Consider the following 22,574-nt stretch of genomic DNA (forward strand, 5'->3'; position numbering starts at 1 on the left):
TTTTGGGCTGATTTCAGGGCGATTTTTGGGCTGATTTTGGGCTGATTTCAGGGCGATTTTTGGGCTGATTTTGGGCTGATTTCAGGCTGATTTTTGGGGTGTTTTAAGGTGTTTTTGGGCAATTTTTGTTTGTTTTAGGCCAGCAGAGAATGAAGCTCTCTGGGCTGTGATTTGGCTGATTTCAGGATTATTTTTGGGCTGATTTTTGGGGTGATTTTGGCTGTTTTTGGGTGTTTCAGGCCAGCAGAGGATGAAGCTCTATGAGCTGTGATTTTGGGTGATTTTTGGGGCTTTTTTTGGGCTGATTTTTGCTGTTTTTGGCTCTTTCAGACCAGCAGAGGATGAACCTTTATGGGCTGTGTTTTGGGTGATTTTTGGGGTGATTTTTTGGGCTGATTTTGGTGGTTTTTTTGTGTTTTAGGCCAGCAGAGGATGAAGCTCTCTGGGCTGTGTTTTGGGGTGATTTTGGCTGATTTCAGGATTATTTTTGGGCTGATTCTTGGGGTGATTTTGATGTTTTTGGCTCTTTCAGGCCAGCAGAGAATGAAGCTCTCTGGGCTGATTTCAGGCTGATTTTTGGGGTGTTTTAAGATGTTTATTTGGTGTTTTTTTTGTGTTCCAGGCCAGCAGAGAATGAAACTTTACGATCTGATCGTGAGCGGCTCCTACACCCCCCAGACGGTGCCCACGGGGACGGGAAAAACGGCGGGGGAGCGCGGGGACACGGTGAGGGGGAGGGGACACCGGGAGGGGGAGGGGACACCGGGAGGGGGAGGGGACACCGGGAGGGGGAGGGGACACCGGGAGCGCGGGGACACGGTGAGGGGGAGGGGCGGGGGAGGGGATTTTATTGGGATTTTGGGGGTTTTATTGGGATTTTGGGGGGTTTTTATTGGGATTTTGGGTTTTTTGTATTGGGATTTTGGGGGTCCCTGGGGGCGTTTTTTGGGGTTTGGGAGTTGGTTTTTGTTTTTTTGGGGTTTTTTTTTGTTGATTTTAGGGTTGGTTTTGTTTTTTTGGGGTTGGTTTTGTGGATTTTGGGGTTGTTTCAGTGGATTTGGGTTTGGTTTTTTTGAGTTTGGGGTTTTTTGGGTTTCGGATTTTTTTGGGGTTTTCTGAGGGTTTTTTTGTATTTTGGGGTTTTTGGGGTTATGGGGTTTTTTGGGTTTGTTTTTGGGTTTGCTTTGGGTTTCTTTTTTGGTTTTTGGGGGGATGTTTTTGGGGATTTTGGGGGTTTTATTGGGATTTTGGGGGTCCCTGGGGGAGTTCCTGGGGTTTTTTTGGGTGTTCTGATGGGTTCTGGGTGTTCCTGGGGAGGTTTATTTTGGTTTTTTGTGGATTTTGGGTTTGGTTTTGGGTTTTTGGAGTTGGTTTATGGGGTTTGGGGGTTGGTTTTGGTTTTTTTGGGGTTTTTTTTGTTAATTTTAGGGTCGGTTTTGGTTTTTTTGGGGTTTTTTTTGTTAATTTTAGGGTCGGTTTTGGGTTTTTTGGGGTTTTTTGTTGTAGATTTTGGGTTGGTTTTTTGGGTTTTTGGGGTTTGGATTTTTTTGGGGGGGTTTCTGGGGTTTTTTAGTTTTTTTTGGTTTTTTGGGTTTTTTGGGGAGGCTTTTCGGGTTTGTTTTTGGGTTTGTTTTGGGGTTTTGGTGGTTTTGGGTTTGTTTTTTGGGTTTTTTGGGGTTTTTTGGGGTTTTTTAGGGGTTTTTGGGGTTTTTTTGGTGTGTCTGGGTTTGTTTTTTGGTTTTTGGGGGGTTTTTGGGATTTTTGGGTTTGTTTTGGGTTTGTGTTTGGGTTTTCTAGGTTTTTTGGGCAATTTGGGTATTTTGGGTATTTTTTTGGGTATGTTTTTGGGTTTTTGGGATTTTGGTATTTTCAGGTTTGTTTTCTGGGGTTTTTTTTGGGATTTTGGTATTTTGGGATTGTTTTGGGGGCTTTTTGGGTTTGTTTTTGGGTTCGTTTTGGGTTTTTTTGGGGTTTTTTTTGTTTTCTTGGGGGATGTTTCTGGGGATTTTTGGGGGCATTTTTTGGTTTTTCGGGATTTTTGGTATTTTGGGATTTTTGGTATTTTCGGGTTTATTTTTTGGTTTTAATTTTATTTTTTTTTATTGTTTTCCTGCATTCCTGACCCCCTGTCCCCCCCAGCCCCCCCCGGCCGAGCCCCCCCGGCGCCGCCCCTCGGCCGAGTTCGCCCCTCCCCCCCCCGGCCCCGCCCCCGGGAACGGCCCCGCCCCCGAGGGGGGGGGAGGGGCGGGGGGGGGGAGGGGCGGGGGGAGCGTTCGGGGCCTTCGCCCCTCCCCCCCCGGGCCCCCCCTTCGGGACCCCCGCGGGGTACAGGTGAGTGGGGGAGGGGCGGGGGGGAGGGGATTGGGGGGGAAAAAATTTAATTTTTGGGGAAAAAATTAATTTGGGGAAAAAATGGAATTTTGGGGAAAAAATTAATTTTGGGGAAAATTATTAATTTTGGGGGAAAAATGGAATTTTGGGAAAAAAATTATAAATTTTTTGGGAAATAAAACAATTTTAGGGGAAAAATTAATTTGGGGGAAAAAAATTAATTTTGGGGGAAAAATTAATTTTGGGGGAAGAAATGGAATTTTGGAGGGAAAATTTAATTTTGGGGGGAAAATAATGGAATTTTGGGGGAAAAAAATTTAATTTTTGGGGAAAAAATGGAATTTTGGGGGAAAAATTAATTTGGGAGAAAAAGTTAATTTTGGGAGAAAATTAATTTTGAGGGAAGAAATGGAATTTTGGGGAGAAAAAATTGATATTTGGGGGAAAAATTAATTTATGGGGGAAAAATATTTTGGGATAAAAATGGAATTTTGGAGGGAAAAAATTTAATTTCAGGGAAAAATGGGATTTTGGGGGAAAAAAATAATTTTGTGGGAAAAAATAGAATTTTGGGAAAAAAATTAATTTCTGGGGAAAAAAAGAGATTTTTGGGATAAAAATGGAATTTTGGAGGGTAAAAAAATTAATTTTGGGGGAAAATGGGATTTTGGGTGAAAAATTAATTTTGCGGGAAAAAAATTGAATTTTGGGTAAAAAATGGAATTTTGGGTAAAAAAATGGAATTTTGGAGGGAAAAAAATTAATTTTTGGGGAAAAAATGCGATTTTAGAGGGAAAAAATAGAATTTTGGGAAAAAAATTAATTTACAGGAAAAAAAATTAGTTTTTGGGATAAAAATGGAATTTTGGAGGGAAAAAAATTAGGTTTGGAGGAAAAATGGGATTTTGGGGGAAAAGTTAATTTTGGGTAAAAAAATGGAATTTTGGAGGGAAAAAATGGAATTTTGGAGGGAAAAATGGGATTTTGGGAAAAGAATAATTTTAGAGGAAAAAATGGAATTTTCGGGAAAAATTAATTTTGGGTGAAAAAATTGGAATTTTGGAGGCAAAAAATTTAATTTTGGGGGAAAAATATGGGATTTTAAAGGGAAAAAAATTAATTTTGGGGAAAAATTGGAATTTTGGGTAAAAAAAATTAATTTTGGGGGAAAAATTTAATTTTCGGGTGGGATCCCAAATTTGGGGTGGAAATTCAGGAAAAAGCAGAATTTTATGGGGGGGGTCCCGGATTTTGGGGTGGAATTTGAAATTTTTGACATTTTGTGATTTTGGGGGTGGGGGACGGGTCCCAAATTTTGGGGGTCCCGCTGACCCCTCCCCCCCCTTTTATTTTATTTTTTTTTTTCTTTTCCAGGCTGCCCTTCCCCCCCCCCGACCCCTTCCCCTCCCCCCGCCGCGCCCCCCCCGACGGGGGTGGGGGAGGGGCTGCTGCGGTGGGCGTGGCCTCCTCCGGCGCTGGGGGCGGGGCTTTTCCCCCTCCCGCCGCGCCCCTCCCCCACCTCCCCCCCCCTCCATCCCCCCCCCTCCCCTCCCCCCTCCCCCTCCCCCACAGGGGGGCTCCCCTTTTTTCCCCTTCCCCTCCCCCACCACCAGAACCCGCCGCGCCCCTCCCCCACCCCCCCCACCCCCACCCCCTCCCCTCCCCCCCGCGCACCCCGAGCGCTCCCCCTCCCCTCCCCCCGCCGCCCGGGGGGGCTCCCCCGCCCCCGAGGGGACCCCCGAGAGCGTCCCCTTCGCCCCCCACCCCAGCCTGGACTCGCGCATCGAGGCCCTGCTCAAGGAGCAGCGCGCGCACTTCTTCCTCCCGCCCCCCGAGGAGGAGGAGGAGGGGGAGGGGGAGGGGCGGGGGGGGGAGGGGCGGCACGACCCCCCCCGCCCCCCGCACACCCCCCCCAGCCCCCCGCCCCCCTCCCCCAGAGAGCAGGGGGAGCCCCCCGCAGCGCAGGAGGAGGAGGAGGAGATGGAGGAAGAGGAGGAGGAGGAGGAGGAGGAGGAGGAGGAGGAGGAGGAAGGGCAGGAGGGGGGGGAGGGGGGGGATGGAGCGGCGCTGCCCCCCCCGCCCCAGGCCAACGGGCAGGATGGGGTGAGTGGGGGAGGGGCTTGGGGGGGTTGGGGGGGGTCTGGGTGGGATTTGGGGGGGTTTTGGGGAAAATTTGGGGAATTTTGGGGGGATATTGGGGGGAATTTGGGGAATTTTGGGGGTGTGGGTGGGATTTTGGGGGAATTTGGGGAATTTTGGGGGATTTTGGGGGGATTTTGGGAGGGAGGGATTTGGGACCCAGAGTTGGGATTTTGGGGAATTTTGGGGGGGTTTTGGGGGGTTTTGGGGGAAATTTGGGGAATTTGGGGGATTTTGGGGAAATTTGGGGAATTTTTGGGGGATTTTGGGGCACTCTGGGGGATTTTGGGGAATTTGGGGTCCCAATTTGTGATTGTTTCCCCCCAAACTGGGTCCATTTTCCCTGATTTTGGGTTTGTTTCCCCTCACTTTGGGTTCATTTCCCTGATCTTGGGTTCGTTTCCCTGTTTTTACTCATCTTTGTGTAAGTTTTCACTCACTTTCCCCTCACTTTGGGTCATTCCCATTTCATTTTGGGCTCGTTTCCCCCAGTTTTAGGTCCATTTACCCCAATATTGGGTTCATTTTCACTGATTTTGGGTTTATTTGCCCCATTTTTGAGTTCGTTTTTTCTCACTTTTGGGTTCATTTTCCCAATTTTGAGTTCATTTTCCTGTTTTTACTCATTTTTGTCCAATTTTCTCTCACTTTCTCTCACTTTGGGTCCGTTCCCATTTCATTTTGGGTTCATTTCCCCCATTCTGGGTCCATTTCCCCCGATTTTGGGTTCATTTCTCCCAATTTTAGGTTCATTTACCCCAATTTTGGGTTGATTTACCCCGATTTTGGGTTAATTTCCCCAGTTTTGGGTCTGTTTCCCCATTTTCACTCATTCTAGGTCCATTTCCCCTCACTGTGGCTCAGTTCCCCTCTCATTTTGGGCCCATTTCCCCCAATTTTGGGTTCGTTTTCACTGATTTTTGGGTTCATTTTCACTGATTTTGGTTCATTTTCACTCATTTTGGGTCCATTTCTCTGTTTTCACTCATTCTGCGTTCGTTTCGCCTCACTCTGTTTCCATTTCTCTCTCATTCTAACCCTAACCCATTAACCCAAATTTTGGGTCCATTTCCGTATTTTCACTCATTTTGAGTTCATTTTCCCCAATTTTAGGTCCATTTTCTCCCATTTTGGGTTCATTTACCCTGATTTTGGGTTAATCTACCCCAATTTTCTCTTTGAGATTGGGTTCATTTCCCCAATTTTGGGTTCATTTTCACTGATTTTGGTTTTTTTTCCCCCCAGCTCTCCTCGGGGGAGGACATGGAGATGGGGTTCATTTCCCCATTTCCCCATTTTCACTGATTTTTGAGTCCATTTTCACTCATTTTGGGTTGATTTACCCCAATTTTGGGTCAATTTACCCCGATTTTGGTTAATTTTTTGCAGCTCTCCTCGGGGGAGGACATGGAAATGGGGTTCATTTCCCCAATTTTGGGTTAATTTTCACTGATTATTGGGCTCATTTTCACTCATTTTTGGGTTAAATTTCACTGATTTTGGTTAATTTTTCCCCCAGCTCTCCTCGGGGGAGGACATGGAAATGGGGTTCATTTCCCCATTTACCCCAATTTTGGGCTCATTTTCACTGATTTTGGGTCAAATTTCACTGATTTTGGTTCATTTTTCCAGCTCTCCTCGGGGGAGGACATGGAAATGGGGTTCATTTCCCCAATTTTGGGTTCATTTACCCCAATTTTGGGTTGATTTACCCCGATTTTGGGTCAATTTTCACTGATTTTGGGTTTTTTTCTCAGCTCTCCTCGGGGGAGGACATGGAGATTGGGTTCATTTTCAGATTTTTGGGTCAATTTACCCCAATTTTGGTTCATTTCTGTCCCCAGCTCTCCTCTGGGGGAGGACATGGAAATGGGGTTCATTTCCCCAATTTTGGGTTGATTTACCCCAATTTTGGTTTGATTTCCCCCAATTTTGGGTTGATTTACCCCAATTTTGGGTTCATTTTCACTCATTTTGGGTTGATTTACCCCAGTTTTGGGTCAATTTACCCCAATTTTGGGTTTTCTCCCCCCAGCTCTCCTCGGGGGAGGACATGGAAATGGGGTTCATTTCTCTATTTCGACTGATTTTTGGGTTAAATTTCACTGATTTTGGTTCATTTTTCACAGCTCTCCTCGGGGGAGGACATGGAAATGGGGTTCATTTCCCCAATTTTGGGTTCATTTCCCCAATTTTGGGTCAATTTACCCCAATTTTATCTGTTTTTTTTCCAGCTCTCCTCGGGGGAGGACATGGAAATGGGGTTCATTTTCAGATTTTTGGGTTGATTTACCCCAATTTTGGGTTGATTTACCCCGATTTTGGGTTAATTTTCACTGATTTTGGGTTTTTTTTGCAGCTCTCCTCGGGGGAGGACATGGAAATCTCCTCCGACGACGCCGACGCCCCCCCCCGCGCCCCCCCCGCTGCCCCCCTCCCCCTTCCCCGAGCCCCCCCCTCCCCCGTCCTTCCCCCCCCCCTCCCCCCCAGCCCCTCATGGCCGTGGCCCTGCCCCCCCCCCCCGCGCCCCCTCCCCGATTTCGGGGCCTCCCCCCCGGCCCTGTTCGACCTCCTGGGCCGCCTGGGGGGAGGGGCGGGGGGCTCCCGCTGGCCTGGGGGGGGGGGTCCCGGCCTCTTTCCAGCTCCAGACGCAGCTCCTGAGCCGCCTCCGCGCGGGGGGAGGGGGCTCCAAGCCCTTCCCCCCCTTCACCCCCCCACACCCCCCTCCCCCTCCCCCACCCTTCGCGCCCTTCCCCCCCTTCTCCCCCCAGTTCGTGGAGGAGCGACCCCCCGGCACCGAGCCCGCCCCTCCCCCCCGCCGCCCCCTCCCCCGCCCCCGCAGCCCCCCGGGGTGCCGGGGGGGTCCCTGGGGGGGTCCCTGGGGGGGTCCCCGCGGCCGGGGGGGCCCGTGGAGGGGGTGCTGGCGGCGCTGGTGCAGGAGATGAAGGCGACGATGCAGCGCGACCTCAACAGGAAGATGGTGGAGAACGTGGCGTTCCGCGCCTTTGACGCCTGGTGGGAGCGCAAGGAGGAGCAGGTCAAGGTCAGAGAGACCCCAAAATCCATCTAAATCACCCCAAAATCCTGTTAGAGACACCCCAAAATACCCAAAATCCTGTCTGAGTTACCCCAAAATCCATCTGAGTTACCCCCTGAAATCCCCGCGCCTTCGACGCCCGGTGGGAGCGCAAGGAGGAGCAGGTCAAGGTGGGAACCCAAAATCTGTGTGATTTACCCCAAAATCCTGTTAGAGAGACCCCAAAATCCCCAAAATCCCACCTGAGATATCCCCAAAATCCTGTGTGAGATATCCCCAAATCCCCGCGCCTTTGACGCCTGGTGGGAGCGCAAGGAGGAGCAGGTCAAGGTGGGACAGACCCCAAAATCCATTTAAATTACCCCAAAATCCTGCCAGAGAAACCCCAAAATCCTGTGTGATATAACCCCAAAATCCCCAAAATCCATCTGAGTTACCCCAAAATCCTGTCCGAGATAATCTCCAGAATTCTCTGAATCCCGTGTGAGATCCCCCCAGAAATCCTGTCTGAGCTAACCCCAAAATCCCCAAATCCCACCTGAGATAAACTCCAAAATCCCACCTGAGATAACCCTAAATCCCGTCTGAGATAAACCCCAAATTACCAAAATTCCATCTGAGATAACCCCAAAATTCTGAGATTACCCCAAAATCCCACCTGAGATAAACTCCAAATCTCACCTGAGATAACCCAAAATGTCACCTGAGATAACCCGAAATCCCACCTGAGATAAACCCCAAATTCCCCAAATCTCACCTGAGATAAACTCCAAATCTCACCTGAGATAACCTCAAAATCCTGAGATAACCCCAAAATCCCACCTGAGATAACCCCAAAATCTCACCTGAGATTAACCCCAAAGTCCCCAAATCCCACCTGAGATTAACCCCAAAATCCTGAGATAATCCCCAAAATCCCATCTGAGATAAATCCCAAATGCCACCTGAGATAAACCCCAAATTCCCCAAATCCCACCTGAGTTTAACCCCAAATTCCACCTGAGATAACCCCAAAATCCTGAGATAATCCCCAAAATCCCACCTGAGATAGCCCCAAATTACCAAAATCCCACTTGAGATAAACCCCAAAATCTCTCCTCAGATAAACCCCAAAATCTCATCTGACCCCCAAATCCCCCATCCGAGACCCCCCCAAATCCCCCCCAAATCCCATCTGAGAGCCCCGAAATTCCCCCAAATCCCCCCTCTGACCCCATAAATCCTCCCCAAATCTCACCTGAGATAACCCCAAATCCCATCTGACCCCCCAAATCCCATCTGAGACCCCCCAAATCCCCCTCTGACCCCCCAAATTCTGACCCCCCAAATTCTGACCCCCCAAATTCTGACCCCCCAAATCCTGACCCCCCTGTTTTCCCCCCCCCCCAGCCGTTCCAGTCGGGCCGGGGCCGGGACGAGGCCCCCGAGCGGGCGAGGCCGAAGGAGCCGCCCCCCGCCCTCCTCTCCCTCGTGGACTGGGCCCGGGGGGGCGGCTCGGGGCTGCGGGGGGCCCTCAGGCTCCCCTCCTTCAAGGTACCCAAAATTTGGGGGGTCCTGGGGGGTCCTGGGGGGGATTTGGGGGGTCCTGGGGGGGAATTGGGGGGTCCTGGGGGGATTTGGGGGTGTCCTCAGGCTCCCATCCTTCAGGGTACCCAAAATTTGGGGGGTTTGAGGGGTCCTGGGGGGTCCTGGGGGGGATTTGGGGGTTCTGGGGGGTCCTGGGGGGGTCCTCAGACTCTCCTCCTTCAAGGTACAAAATTTGGGGGGTCCTGGGGGGATTTTGGGGGGGTTTGAGGGGTCCTGGGGGGGTCTGGGGGGGATTTGGGGGGTCCTGGGGGGGATCTGGGGGGAGTTTGAGGGGGGTCCTCAGGCTCCCCTGTCCTTCAAGGTACCAAATTTTGGGGGGGTTTGGGGGGGATTTGGGGGTCCTGGGGGGTCTGGGGGGGTCCTCAGGCTCCCCTCCTTCAAGGTACCCAAAATTTGGGGGATTTGGGGGGTCCTGGGGGAGGTCTGGGGGAGTCCTGGGGGGTTTGGGGGGTCCTCAGGCTCCCGTCCTTCAAGGTACCAAATTTGGGGGGTCCAGGGGGGTCCTGGGGGGATTTGGGGGGGATTTTTGGGGGGATTTGGGGGATTTTGAGGGGTTCTGAGGGGGATTTGGGGCTCCTGGGGGGGATTGGGGGGCTCCTGGGGGGATCTGGGGGGTCCTGGGGGGGATTCTGGGGGGGCTTGGGGAGAATTTGGGGGTGTCCTCAGGCTCCCATCCTTCAAGGTACCAAATTTTGGGGGGGATTTGGGGGGTTCTGGGGGGATTTGGGGGGTCCTGGGGGGAATTTGGGGGGTCCTGGGGGGGCCCTCAGGCTCCCCTCCTTCAAGGTACCCAAAATTTTGGGGGGTTTGGGGGGGTTCTGGGGGGATTTTGGGGGTCCTGGGGGAATTTTGGGGGTCCTGGGGGTCATTTGGGGGGCTCCTGGGGGGGATTTGAGGGGTCCTGGGGGGATTTGGGGGGGCCCTCAGGCTCCCATCCTTCAAGGTACCCAAATTTGGGGGGTTTGGGGGGGATTTGGGGGGTCCTGGGGAGGATTTGGGGGGAATTTGGGGGGTCCGGGGGGGGATTTGGGGGGTCCTGGGGGGGCCCCTCAGACTCTCCTCCTTCAAGGTACAAAATCTGGGGGGTCCTGGGGGAATTTGGGGGGTCCTGGGGGGATTTGGGGGGTCCTGGGGGGATTTGGGGGGCGCTCAGGCTCCCATCCTTCAAGGTACCCAAAATTTGGGGGGGATTTGGGGGTCCTGGGGGGATTTGGGGGGGATTTGGGGGGTCCTGGGGGGATTTGGGGGGTCCTCAGGCTCCCCTCCTTCAAGGTACCAAATTTTGGGGGGAATTTGGGGGGTCCTGGGGGGTCCTGGGGGGATCTGGGGGATTTGGGGGGTCCTGGGGGGGATTTTGGGGGGCCCTCAGGCTCTCCTCCTTCAAGGTACCCAAATTTGGGGGGTTTGGGGGGGATTTGGGGGGTCTGGGGGGATTTTGGGGGGGTTTGGGGGGCCCTCAGGCTCCCCTCCTTCAAGGTACAAAATTTGGGGGGATTTGGGGGGTCCTGGGGGGGTTTGGGGGGGGTCCTCAGGCTCCCATCCTTCAGGGTACCCAAAATTTGGGGGGGATTTGGGGGGGTTTTGAGGGGTCCTGGGGGGGATTTGGGGGGTCCTCAGGCTCCCCTCCTTCAAGGTACAAAATTTGGGGGGTCCTGGGGGGATTTGGGGGGTCCTGGGGGGGATTTGGGGGGTCCTGGGGGGTCCTGGACGGGATTTGGGGGGGCCCTCAGGCTCCCCTCCTTCAAGGTACCCAAATTTGGGGGGGATTTGGGGGGTCCTGGGGGGAATTTGGGGGGTCCTGGGGGGGCCCTCAGACTCTCCTCCTTCAAGGTACCCAAATTTGGGGGGGTTTGGGGGGGAATTGGGGGGATTTGGGGGGTCCTGGGGGGGTTTGGGGGGTCCTCAGGCTCCCCTCCTTCAAGGTACCCAAATTTGGGGGGGATTTGGGGGGATCTGGGGGGGTCTGGGGGGGATTTGAGGGGTTCTGGGGGGTCCTGGGGGGGTCCTCAGGCTCCCCTCCTTCAAGGTACCCAAATTTGGGGGGTTTGGGGGGGATTTTGGGGGGGTTTGGGGGGAGTTTGAGGGGGGATTTGGGGGTCCTGGGGGGATCTGGGGGGATTTGAGGGGTCCTGGGGGGATTTGGGGGGTCCTGGGGGGGATTTGGGGGTCCTGGGGGGTCCTGGGGGGAATTTGGGGGGTCCTGGGGGGGCCCTCAGACTCTCCTCCTTCAAGGTACAAAATTTGGGGGGTCCTGGGGGGATTTGAGGGGTCCTGGGGGGTCCTGGACGGGATCTGGGGGGTCCTGGGGGGTTCTGGGGGGGTCCTCAGGCTCCCATCCTTCAAGGTACCAAATTTTGGGGGGCATTTGGGGGGGTCCTGGGGGGATTTTGGGGGTCCTGGGGGGAATTTGGGGGGTCCTGGGGGGCCCTCAGACTCTCCTCCTTCAAGGTACAAAATTTGGGGGGTCCTGGGGGGGTTTTGGGGGGGTGGGGAGATTTTATTTAAGGTGTTTATGTGGAATTTGGGGTGCTGGGTGTTCATTTTTGGGGAAGAGTTTTAGAAGTTTTGGGGAATTTTTTTTTCCTTGTTTTTTATTTCTGGATTTTTTTTTTGTGATTTTTTCTGATTTTTCTTTCTTTTTTTCCATTCTTTCCCCCTTTTTTGGGTTTTTTGCCCCTTTTTTTTGTATTTTTTCCCCGTTTCTCTCCATTTTTTTATCCTTTTTTCCCTTTTTCCCTGTTTTCTCCCCATTTTCCCCCCCAGGTGAAAAGGAAAGAGCCCTCGGAGCTCGGCGAGGGCGCGGAGGAGAAACGGCCCCGGCCCCCGACCCCCCCCGAGGAGGATGAGGATGGTGAGACCCCTCCCCAAAAAACCCAAAAAAAACCCCCAAAAAAACCCAAAAATCCCAAAAAAAACCCAAAAAAACCTCCGCAAAAAAATCCAAAAAAATCCCCAAAAAACAAAAAAAAATCCCAAAAAATTCACAAAAAAAACCCCCAAAAACCCCCCCACAAAAAACCCCAAAAAAACCCAAAAAACCCCGAAAAAATCCCCAAAAAATCCCCAAAAAATCCCAAAAAACCCAAAAAAACCTCAAAAAAAACCAGAAAAAAACAAAAAAAACCCCCACAAAAACCACAAAAAATCCCCAAAAAAACCCAAAAATCCCCAAAAAAAACCCCAAAAACCCCCCAAAACTCCCCCCAAAAAAACCCTAAAAACCCCAAAAAAACCCCCAAAAAACCAAAAAAAATCCCAAAAAATTCCAAAAAAACCCCCCAAAAACCCCCCAAAAAAACCCCAAAAACCCCAAAAAAATCCCCAAAAAACCCCCTAAAAACCCCAAAAAAATCCCCAAAAACCCCGAAAAAAATTCCCAAAAAAAACCCCAAAAAATCCCCCAAAAAACCCCAAAACCCCCCAAAAAACCCCCCCAAAAAAACCCCTAAAAACCCAAAAAAATTCCCCAAAAAATTAAAAAAAAACTCCCAAAAAACCCCCCCAGAAAACTCCAAAAAATACCCAAAAAAACCTAAAAAATCCCCAAAAAATCCCCAAAAATCCCCCAAAAAAACCCAAAAAAATCCCCAAAAAAACCCCAAATAAAACCCCAAAAAACCCCGAAAAAAACCCCAAAAAACCCAAAAAAACTCCAAAAAAACCTCAAAAAATCCCTGAAAAAATCCAAAAAACCCCCCAAAAAACCCCCCAAAAAACCCCAAAAAATCCCCAAAAACCTTAAAAAATCCCCGAAAAAATCCCCAAAAAATCCCCAAAAATCCCCAAAAAATCCCAAAAATTCAGAATCCTCCCCAAATCCCCCAGACCCCTCCCAGACCCCCCAAAAACCCCGAAAATCTCCCCCCAGACAAGGAGCCGCCCCGCGCCGAGGCCGGGAAGCGCCGGAAGCTTTTCCGTCTGGACAGCGAGGGGGAGGAGGCGTCCGAGGAGTCCTCCTCGGCCAAGGTGGGACCCCCAAAAACCCCAAAACCCCCCAAAAACCCCCCAAAAACCCCCCAAAAACCCCCCAAAAAACCCTCCAAAAACCCCCCCAAAATACCCAGGAACCCCCTGACCCCCCCGACCCCTCCGTGCCAGGGGGAGGAGTCCCAAGGTGGGACCCCAAAAACCCCCAAAATCCACCCCAAAAACCCCAAAACCCACCCCAAAACCGCTCTGGGAACCCCCTGACCCCGCTGCGCCCCCGCAGGAGGAGGAGGAGGAGGAGGAGAACGAGGCCGAAGCCGCGCAGAGGAGGAGGAGGAGGAGGGGGGGGAAGGGGGAGGCGCCCCCGCCCCCCCAGAGCCGCCGGGACGGGGAGAGGAGAGGGGGAGCCCCCCGGAGGGGTGAGGGGGATTGGGGGGGATTTGGGGCCATGGGGGGAATTTGGGGGATTTGGGGGAATTGGGGGGAAATTTGGGGTCATTTGGGGGGGATTTTGGGGGGATTTTGGGGGAATTTGAGGGGATTTGGGGGATTTTAGGGGAGATTTGGGAGAGATTTGGGGGGAATTTGGGGACATTGGGGGAATTTGGGTGAAATTTGGGGGGATTTGGGGACATTGAGGGAGCCCCCGGAGGGGTGAGGGGGATCTGGGGGAATTTGGGGGGATTTGGGGGAAATTTGGGGTCATTTGGGGGGGATTTTGGGGGGATTTGGGGGAATTTGAGGGAGATTTGGGGGAATTTGCGGGGGATTTGGGGGGATTTGGGGACATTGGGGGAGCCCCCCGGAGGGGTGAGGGGGTTTGGGGGATTTGGGGCCATGGGGGGAATTTGGGGGATTTGGGGGAATTGGGGGGAAATTTGGGGTCATTTGGGGGGATTTTGGGGGGATTTTGGGGGAATTTGAGGGGATTTGGGGGATTTTAGGGGAGATTTGGGAGAGATTTGGGGGGAATTTGGGGACATTGGGGGAATTTGGGTGAAATTTGGGGGGATTTGGGGACATTGAGGGAGCCCCCGGAGGGGTGAGGGGGATCTGGGGGGAATTTGGGGGGATTTGGGGGAAATTTGGGGTCATTTGGGGGGGATTTTGGGGGGATTTGGGGGAATTTGAGGGAGATTTGGGGAATTTGGGGGGGATTGGGGGGATTTGGGGACATTGGGGGAGCCCCCGGAGGGGTGAGGGGGTTTGGGGGATTTGGGGCCATGGGGGGAATTTGGGGATTTGGGGGAATTGGGGGGAAATTTGGGGTCATTTGGGGGGGATTTTTGGGGGGATTTTGGGGGAATTTGAGGGGATTTGGGGGATTTTAGGGGAGATTTGGGAGAGATTTGGGGGAATTTGGGGACATTGGGGGAATTTGGGTGAAATTTGGGGGGATTTGGGGACATTGAGGGAGCCCCCGGAGGGGTGAGGGGATCTGGGGGGAATTTGGGGGGATTTGGGGAAATTTGGGGTCATTTGGGGGGGATTTTGGGGGGATTTGGGGGAATTTGAGGGAGATTTGGGGGAATTTGGGGGGATTTGGGGGATTTGGGGACATTGGGGGAGCCCCCCGGAGGGGTGAGGGGGTTTGGGGGGGTTTGGGGGGGAATTGGGGGGGATTTGGGGGGGATTTGGGGAAACTGGGGGGATTTGGGGAAATTGGGAGGATTTGAGGGGATTTTAGGGGGAATTTGGGGGGATCTGGGGGGGATTTAGGAGGAATTTAGGGGGGATTTGGGGAGGATTTGGGGGGGAATTTGGGGACATTGGGGGAATTTGGGGGGAATTTGAGGGGATTTGGGGGATTTTAGGGGGGATTTGGGGGGATTTGGGTGAAATTGTGGAATTTGGGGGGATCTGGGGGGGATTTGGGGGGAATTTGGGGTCATTTGGGGGGATTTTGGGGGGATTTGGGGGAGATTTGGGGGGATTTAGGTGAAATTTGGGGGGATTTGGGGGGGAATTTGTGGAATTTGGGGGGATTTGGGGGAAATTTGGGGGAGATTTTGGGGGATTTGGGGATTTGGGGGAGCCCCCAGAGGGGTGAGGGGAATTTGGGGGAAATTTGGGGAGGATTTGGAGGGGATTTGGGGAAATTGGGGGGAATTTGGGGAGATTTGGGGAAATTGAGTGAAATTTGGGGGGAATTTGGGGAGGATTTGGGGGGGATTCTGGGAAATTGGAGGGAATTGGGGGATTGGGGGGGCACCAGAATTTGGGGGATGGGGGAGATGACCCCGCTGATGTCACCCCATGTCCCCACAGAAGAAGAAGAAGAAGAGGAGGAGGAGGAAGAAGAGGAAGAGGAGGAGGCCGAAGGCAGCGAAGGCTCCTCCAAGTTCTCCCTGTACGAGGGGGGCGGCGGGGGCAGCGCCTCCAGCAGCTCCTCCTCACGCCCCCCATCCTCCTCCTCCTCATCCTCGTCTTCATCCTCCTCCTCTTCCTCCTCCTCCTCCTCCTCTTCCTCCGAGGACGAGGCCGAAGAGCCCCTGGAGCCGCCCCGGCCGCCCTCGCCCAAGCCAGGTGAGCCCCTCCCCCTTTTCCTGCTCGTTTTGGGGGGGTTCCCAAAATCTCCCCGAATTTTGGGGCCCCCCCCCCCCCAACCCGCACTGACCTCCCCTCCCCCTTTCTCTCCCCCCCCCCCACAGCCCCTCCCCCCCCTCCCCGCCCCCTCCTCCCCCATCCCCCTCCTGCCCCCCCCAAAAAACGCCGCAAAACCGAGGAGCCCTGCCCGGGCCCCCCCCCCACCCCCCCCCCCCCCACCCCCCCCACCACCCCCCCCCCCTCCCCCCCCCCCCCGCCCCCCCCACCCCCACCCCCACCCCCCCCCACCCCCCTCCCCCGCCGCAGGGACCCCCCCCGCCCTCCCCCCCCGCCCCCCCCCTCAGCCCCTCCCCCCCCTCCCCGGGCAGTGTCCAACCTGCCGGCCGACCACGCCTCGCTGGTCAAGAGCTGGGGGGACGACCCCGGTGCGGGGGGGGGCGCCCCCCGCCGCCGCCCGCGCCCCCGCCGAGCACCTGGGGGCGTCCTCGCTGCTGGAGCTGGCGCGGGGGGCTCCGGGTGGCGGTGTCACCGCGCCCCGGCCCGGCGGGGACCTGGCGGTGCTGGCGGCCATCGCCCTCACGCGCGGCAGCGACGCCGACTCCGAGGAAGATGAGGAGGAGGAGGAGGCGCCCCCATCACCCCGCGAGCCCCCGGTGCTGCTGGAGCACAACTACGCCATGCCGGCGCGCGCCGGGCCCCCCAAAGCGCCGCCACCGCCGCCAGCGCTGTGCCTGGAGCCCGGCGCCGCCGAGGTGCTGGAGGCGCCCGAGGAGGTGGTGGCCGAGCTGCCCCCGCCGGGCGTCACCGACAGGGAGCCGGGGGTCACCACAGCGGCGCAGCCCCCGCGGCGTAAACGGCACCGGCCGCCGCCGCCCTCGTCCTCGAGCGACAGCGATGACGACGACAGCGACAGCAGCGATGATGACGATGATGATTATGATGATGATGATGATGGCGGCGCCCAACGCTGGCTGCGCCCCCGTGGGGTCCCCCCCGTGGTGTCATCACCCCCCGGGTCGCCCCCGGCGGCGTTCGCGCCGCGCAGCGAGTTCGAGCAGATGACGATCCTGTACGACATCTGGAGCGCGGGGCTGGACGCCGAGGACGCGCGGTTCCTGCGCCTCACCTACGAGAGGCTGCTGCAGCAGGACGGGGCCGCGCACTGGCTCAACGACACGCACTGGGTGCACCACACCGATATCCTTGGGGCAGTGGGGGCACTGGGGACACTGGGATGGGTGTTGGGGACACTGGGGACACTGGGATGGGCACTGGGGACACTGGGATGGGCACTGGGGACACTGGGGACACTGGGATGGGCACTGGGGACACTGGGATGGGTGTTGGGGACACTGGGATGGGCGTTGGGGACACTGAGATGGGCACTGGGGACACTGGGATGGGTGTTGGGGACACTGGGATGGGCACTGGGGACACTGGGGACACTGGGATGGGCACTGGGGACACTGGGATGGACACTGGGAACACTGGGATGGACACTGGGGACACTGGGATGGGTGTTGGGGACACTGGGATGGACACTGGGGACACTGGGATGGACACTGGCTGAACGACACGCGCAGGGTGCACCACACTGATATCCTTGGGGTGCTGGGGGCACTGGGATGGGTGTTGGGGACACTGGGACGGGCGTTGGGGACACTGGGATGGGTGTTGGGGACACTGGGATGGGTGTTGGGGACACTGGGGACGCTGGGGACACTGGGATGGACACTGGATGGCACTGGGGACACTGGGATGAGCACTGGGGACACTGGGGTGGGCACTGGCTGAACGACACGCGCAGGGTGCACCACACCAATATCCTTGGGGCAATGGGGGCACTGGGGACACTGGGATGGGCGATGGGGACACTGGGATGGGCACTGGGGACACTGGGACGGGCACTGGCTCAACGACACGCACTGGGTGCACCACACCGATATCCTTGGGGCACTGGGGACACTGGGGACGCTGGGATGGGCACTGGGATGGGCACTGGCTCAACGACACGCACTGGGTGCACCACACCGATATCCTTGGGCACTGGGGACACTGGGACGGGCGTTGGGGACACTGGGATGAGTGTTGGTGACACTGGGATGGGCACTGAGGACACTGGGGACACTGGGATGGGCACTGGGGACACTGGGGACACTGGGATGGGCACTGGCTCAACGACACGCACTGGGTGCACCACACCGATATCCTTGGGGCAATGGGGACACTGGGGACACTGGGGACACTGGGATGGGCACTGGGGACACTGGGATGGACACTGGGATGGGCACTGGGGACACTGGGATGAGCACTGGGATGGCTGTTGGGATCACTGGGACACTGGGATGGGTGTTGGGGACACTGGGATGGGTGTTGGGGACACTGGGATGGGTGTTGGGGACACTGGGGACACTGGGATGGGCACTGGGGACACTGGGATGGACACTGGGGACACTGGGATGGGCACTGGGGACACTGGGATGGACAGTGGAGACATTGGGATGGGCGTTGGGGACACTGGGATGGCCGCTGGGAGCACTGGGGACACTGGGAGAGGCACTGGGGACACTGGGATGGACACTGGGACGGGCACTGGGGACACCGGGATGGACACCGGGATGGACACTGGGATGGACACTGGGATGGACACTGGGATGGGCATTGGGGACACTGGGATGGACACTGGGATGGACACTGGGATGGACACTGGGATGGACACTGGGATGGGCATTGGGGACACTGGGATGGACACTGGGATGGACACTGGGATGGGTGTTGGGGACACTGGGACACGGGGATGGGCGTTGGTGACACTGGGATGGGTGTTGGTGACACTGGGGACACTGGGATGGACACTGGGATGGACACTGGGGACACTTGGATGGGTGTTGGGGACACTGGGGACACTGGGATGGGTGCTGGGGACACTGGGATGGACAGTGGGGACACTGGGATGGGCACTGGGGACACTGGGATGGACACTGACGTCACTGGGATGGGTGTTGGGGACACTGGGATGGGTGTTGGGAACACTGGGATGGACACTGGGATGGACACTGGTGTTGGGAACGAATCCTCGGCTCGGTTGGGATCCCGGCAGTTGCCGCCGGCCACGCCAGGGCAGCGCCGGCCGCGCCGTCCCCTCCCCGTTGTCCCCGTTGTCCCCTTGACCCCCGGCCCTCACTGACGAGGACGAGCAGCCCGCGGCGCCGGCGCCGGTGGCCGGAGCGCCGGGAGCACCGGACGGGCAGCGCCCGCAGCGAGGGCTACTACCCCATCAGCCGGCGCGAGAAGGCGCGGTACCTGCGGCCCTGCCCCGCGCCGCGCCCCGACCCCGACGCCCCCGACACCCAGGTGAGGCCGGCGGGGCCGCGGCCACCTCGGTGTGCCCGTGTCCCCACCGCGGTGTCCCCATGTCCCCATGTCCGCCATCCGCAGGGTCCCAACCGGGTGCTGTCGGAGCGGCGCTCGGAGCAGCGGCGCCTGCTCAGCGCCATCGGCTCGGCCGCGCTGCCGGACAGCGACCTGCTCAAGCTGAACCAGCTCAAGGTGCGCGCGCGGCCGCTCGGGGTCACCCCGGTGTGTCCCTTGTGCCGTGTCCGTGTCCTTCACCGTGTCCTTCACCGTGTCCTTCACCGTGTCCCCAGTTCCGGAAGAAGCGGCTCCGGTTCGGCCGCAGCCGCATCCACGAGTGGGGCCTGTTCGCCATGGAGCCGATCGCCGCCGACGAGATGGTCATCGAGTACGTGGGGCAGAACATCCGCCAGGTGCGTGGCCCCGCTGTCCCCTCGGTGTCACCACGGTCCCCAGAGTGTCCCCTGAGGATCCCCACACCCCTCCCCACTGTCCCCTCGGTGTCACCGCGGTCCCCAGAGCGTCCCCTGAGGATCCCCACACCCCTCCCAGTGTCCCCTCAGTGTCACCACGGTCCCCAGAGCGTCCCCTGAGGATCCCCACACCCCTCCCCACTGTCCCCTCGGTGTCACCGCGGTCCCCAGAGCGTCCCCTGAGGATCCCCACACCCCTCCCAGTGTCCCTCAGTGTCACCACGGTCCCCAGAGTGTCCCCTGAGGATCCCCACACCCCTCCCAGTGTCCCCCTGGTGTCACCACGGTCCCCAGAGTGTCCCCTGAGGATCCCCACACCCCTCCTCGGTGTCACCACGGTCCCCAGAGTGTCCCCTGAGGATCCCCACACCCCTCCCCAGTGTCCTCTCGGTGTCACCACGGTCCCCAGAGTGTCCCCTCAGGATCCCCACACCCCTCCCCGCTGTCCCCTCGGTGTCACCGTGGTCCCCAGAGCGTCCCCTGAGGATCCCCACACCCCTCCCTGGTGTCCCCTCGGTGTCACCACAGTCCCCAGAGTGTCCCCCGGTGTCCCCTAAGGATCCCCACACCCCTCCCCGCTGTCCCCTCGGTGTCACCACGGTCCCCAGAGCGTCCCCTGAGGATCCCCACACCCCTCCCCGCTGTCCCCTCAGTGTCACCACGGTCCCCAGAGTGTCCCCTGAGGATCCCACACCCCTCCCCGGTGTCCCCAGCGTCCCCCCAGCGTCCCCGGACGCCCCTCAGTGACCTCCAGAGTTGTTCTTTGGCCGCCCCCGTTGCCTTTGGCCATCGCCGTTGACTCTGGGCCGGCTCTCTCGCCCTGTCCCCGCCGCTGTCGGCGCGAGGGCCCCCAGTCCGGCCCAGGGGTGGCCCCGGGGCGGCCGCGGTGACCCCGGGGTGCCCGCAGGTGGTGGCCGACATGCGTGAGAAGCGCTACGCCCAGGAGGGCATCGGCAGCAGTTACCTGTTCCGCGTGGACCACGACACCATCATCGACGCCACCAAGTGCGGCAACCTGGCGCGCTTCATCAACCACTGCTGCACGGTGAGCCCCGGGGCGGCCCCCGAGCGTGGGGGGGGACACCGGGCACCCCGCTGACCCCTGCCCGTCCTCCCCCAGCCCAACTGCTACGCCAAGGTCATCACCATCGAGGCGCAGAAGAAAATCGTCATCTACTCGAAGCAGGCGATCGGCGTCAACGAGGAGATCACCTACGACTACAAGTTCCCCATCGAGGACACCAAGATCCCCTGCCTGTGCCGCACCGAGAGCTGCCGCGGCACGCTCAACTAGCCGCGCCGGCCGGCTGCCGGGGAGGGGAGGGAGGGCAGCTCAGGTCGCTCCAGGGTGACTTGGACGGCCACAGTTGGAGCTTTGGTCGGCGTTCGGTGTGAGAGGGCCAGCGCTGGCACGAGGACGCGTTTGGCCACCAGGGTTGGTGTTTGGCCACCAAGGGTTGGTGTCTGGCCACCAGGGTTGACCTGAGGACCACCCCTGACACGAGGGCATCGGCTTTTGGCCACCGGGGCCGACGTGTGGCCGACGACGCGAGAAGGCCGTGGGTGGCCAGAGAGGCCGCCGTGGGTGACCTTTGGCCGTGGCCACCGTGGGTGACCTTTGGCCGCGGCCGTTGGCCTCGGGGGCCGCCGCTGACGCCGCGGTGACATCGCTGGCGGACGCCACACGGTGTCCGGCGTGGCATTGTCCGTGCCGCCGCGGCTGTGACATCGCTGCCCCTCCCCTCGCCGCACGGGGCCCGTGATGACGTCACCGTGATGTCACCGCGCCCCACCCCCCCCTTTGAAAAAGGCTCTTTTACCCCCTTTTTTTTTGGCTGTTTCTTGTAGAAACTCGGGGTGTGTCTGGGGAGGGGGTGGGGGGGGAGGGGCTGGGACCCTGCTGAGGGGAGGGGGGGATGTGAGGGGGGTCTGCCCCTCCCCCCCGCCCCCTCCCTGGGGCCCCCCCTCCCCCCCGGCTCTGTAAATACCCCCGGGGGGTGTAAATACCTGTACATGCCCCTCTCCCCTGTACATATGTTGATACGGGGGGGCCCCCGAGCCCCCCCTTTTTATAAACTGGCCACTGAGCTTTGGCACCGCCTCAGCCTTGTTTGTTTTGGGGGGGGGAGGGGGGGTTGAAGGGTTGGGGTTGCCTGGGGGTGTAGGAGGGAGTTGAGATCCTCAGAGAGGGGGTCTGGGACTGTGTGTGAGCGTGTCCTAGAGTGTCCTCTCGATCCGCCGCTCTGGGCTCTACTAGTCCTGCCTGCAAATCCATTAGTCTGGGTTCGATTGCTAATGCCTGCCAATCCGTTGCGCTGGGCTAGATTACCAATGCCTGATGATTGAGTGCTCTGGGCTCCATTGCTAATGACTGCTGATCCATTGATCTGGGCTTGATTGCCAATCCCTGTCAATCCATCATTCTGGGCTCAATAGCTAATGCCTGCCGATCAATCAGTCTGGACTCAATCACTAATCCCTGTTGATCCATCACTCTGGGCTCGAATACTGATGCCTGCTGATTGATTGCTCGGCGATCGGCTGATAACGCCTGCTGATCGATTGCTCGACGATCGATTGCTAGTGCATGGCAAACGATTGATTGGCGATTGACTGATAATGCCTCCCGATCTGTGTTGATCCATCACTTTGGGGTCGATTACTGGTGCCTGCCGATCGCTTACTCTGGGCTCCATTGCTCATGCCTGCCGATCGATCGCTATGGGCTCGAGCTCCCTAATGCTTCTTCATCGATCGCTATGGCCTCGATCACTCATGCCTGTCGATCGATTGCTCTGGGCTCCATTGCTCATGTCTGTCGTTCGATCGCTCTGGGCTCCATTGCTGATGCCTGCCGATCGATCGCTATGGGCTCAATCCCCCTAATTCCCACTCATCGATTGCTCTGGACTCGATCGCTCGTACCTGTCGTTCGATCGCTCTGTGCTCCATTGCTGATGCCTGTCGATCGATTGCTCTGGGCTCCATTGCTGAGGCCTGTCGTTCGATCGCTCTGGGCTCCATTGCTGATGCCTGTCGTTCGATCGCTCTGGGCTCCATTGCCGATGCCTGTCGTTCGCTCGCTCTGGGCCTGGCTCGTCGTGCCGGGCTCGACCAATGGAGCGCAGAGCGATGGATTCGCGCCCAACAGCCCCAGGTGCGAGCCCTGAGGGCCGTGC

General features: G+C 57.1%; 1 protein-coding gene across 1 annotated transcript; it reads left to right on the forward strand.

Annotated features, from left to right (window-relative positions):
- Positions 1-622: 622 nt before the first annotated feature.
- On the forward strand, positions 623-20,938 carry LOC117011410 (histone-lysine N-methyltransferase SETD1A-like; the record flags this gene model as incomplete). The annotated part of the gene is made up of 14 exons (XM_033086772.1): positions 623-726; positions 2,140-2,331; positions 7,313-7,513; positions 8,897-9,040; positions 11,858-11,945; positions 12,963-13,060; positions 13,305-13,440; positions 15,290-15,547; positions 15,875-16,765; positions 18,753-18,922; positions 19,007-19,117; positions 19,216-19,335; positions 20,303-20,440; positions 20,516-20,938. Coding segments are annotated over 14 exons (2,825 nt in total), but the record flags the coding sequence as incomplete, so codon positions are not given.
- Between the last annotated feature and the right edge of the window lie 1,636 nt (positions 20,939-22,574).

The sequence above is a fragment of the Catharus ustulatus genome, unplaced genomic scaffold, assembly GCF_009819885.2.
Source record: "Catharus ustulatus isolate bCatUst1 unplaced genomic scaffold, bCatUst1.pri.v2 scaffold_138_arrow_ctg1, whole genome shotgun sequence".
Taxonomy (NCBI): Eukaryota; Metazoa; Chordata; class Aves; order Passeriformes; family Turdidae; genus Catharus; species Catharus ustulatus.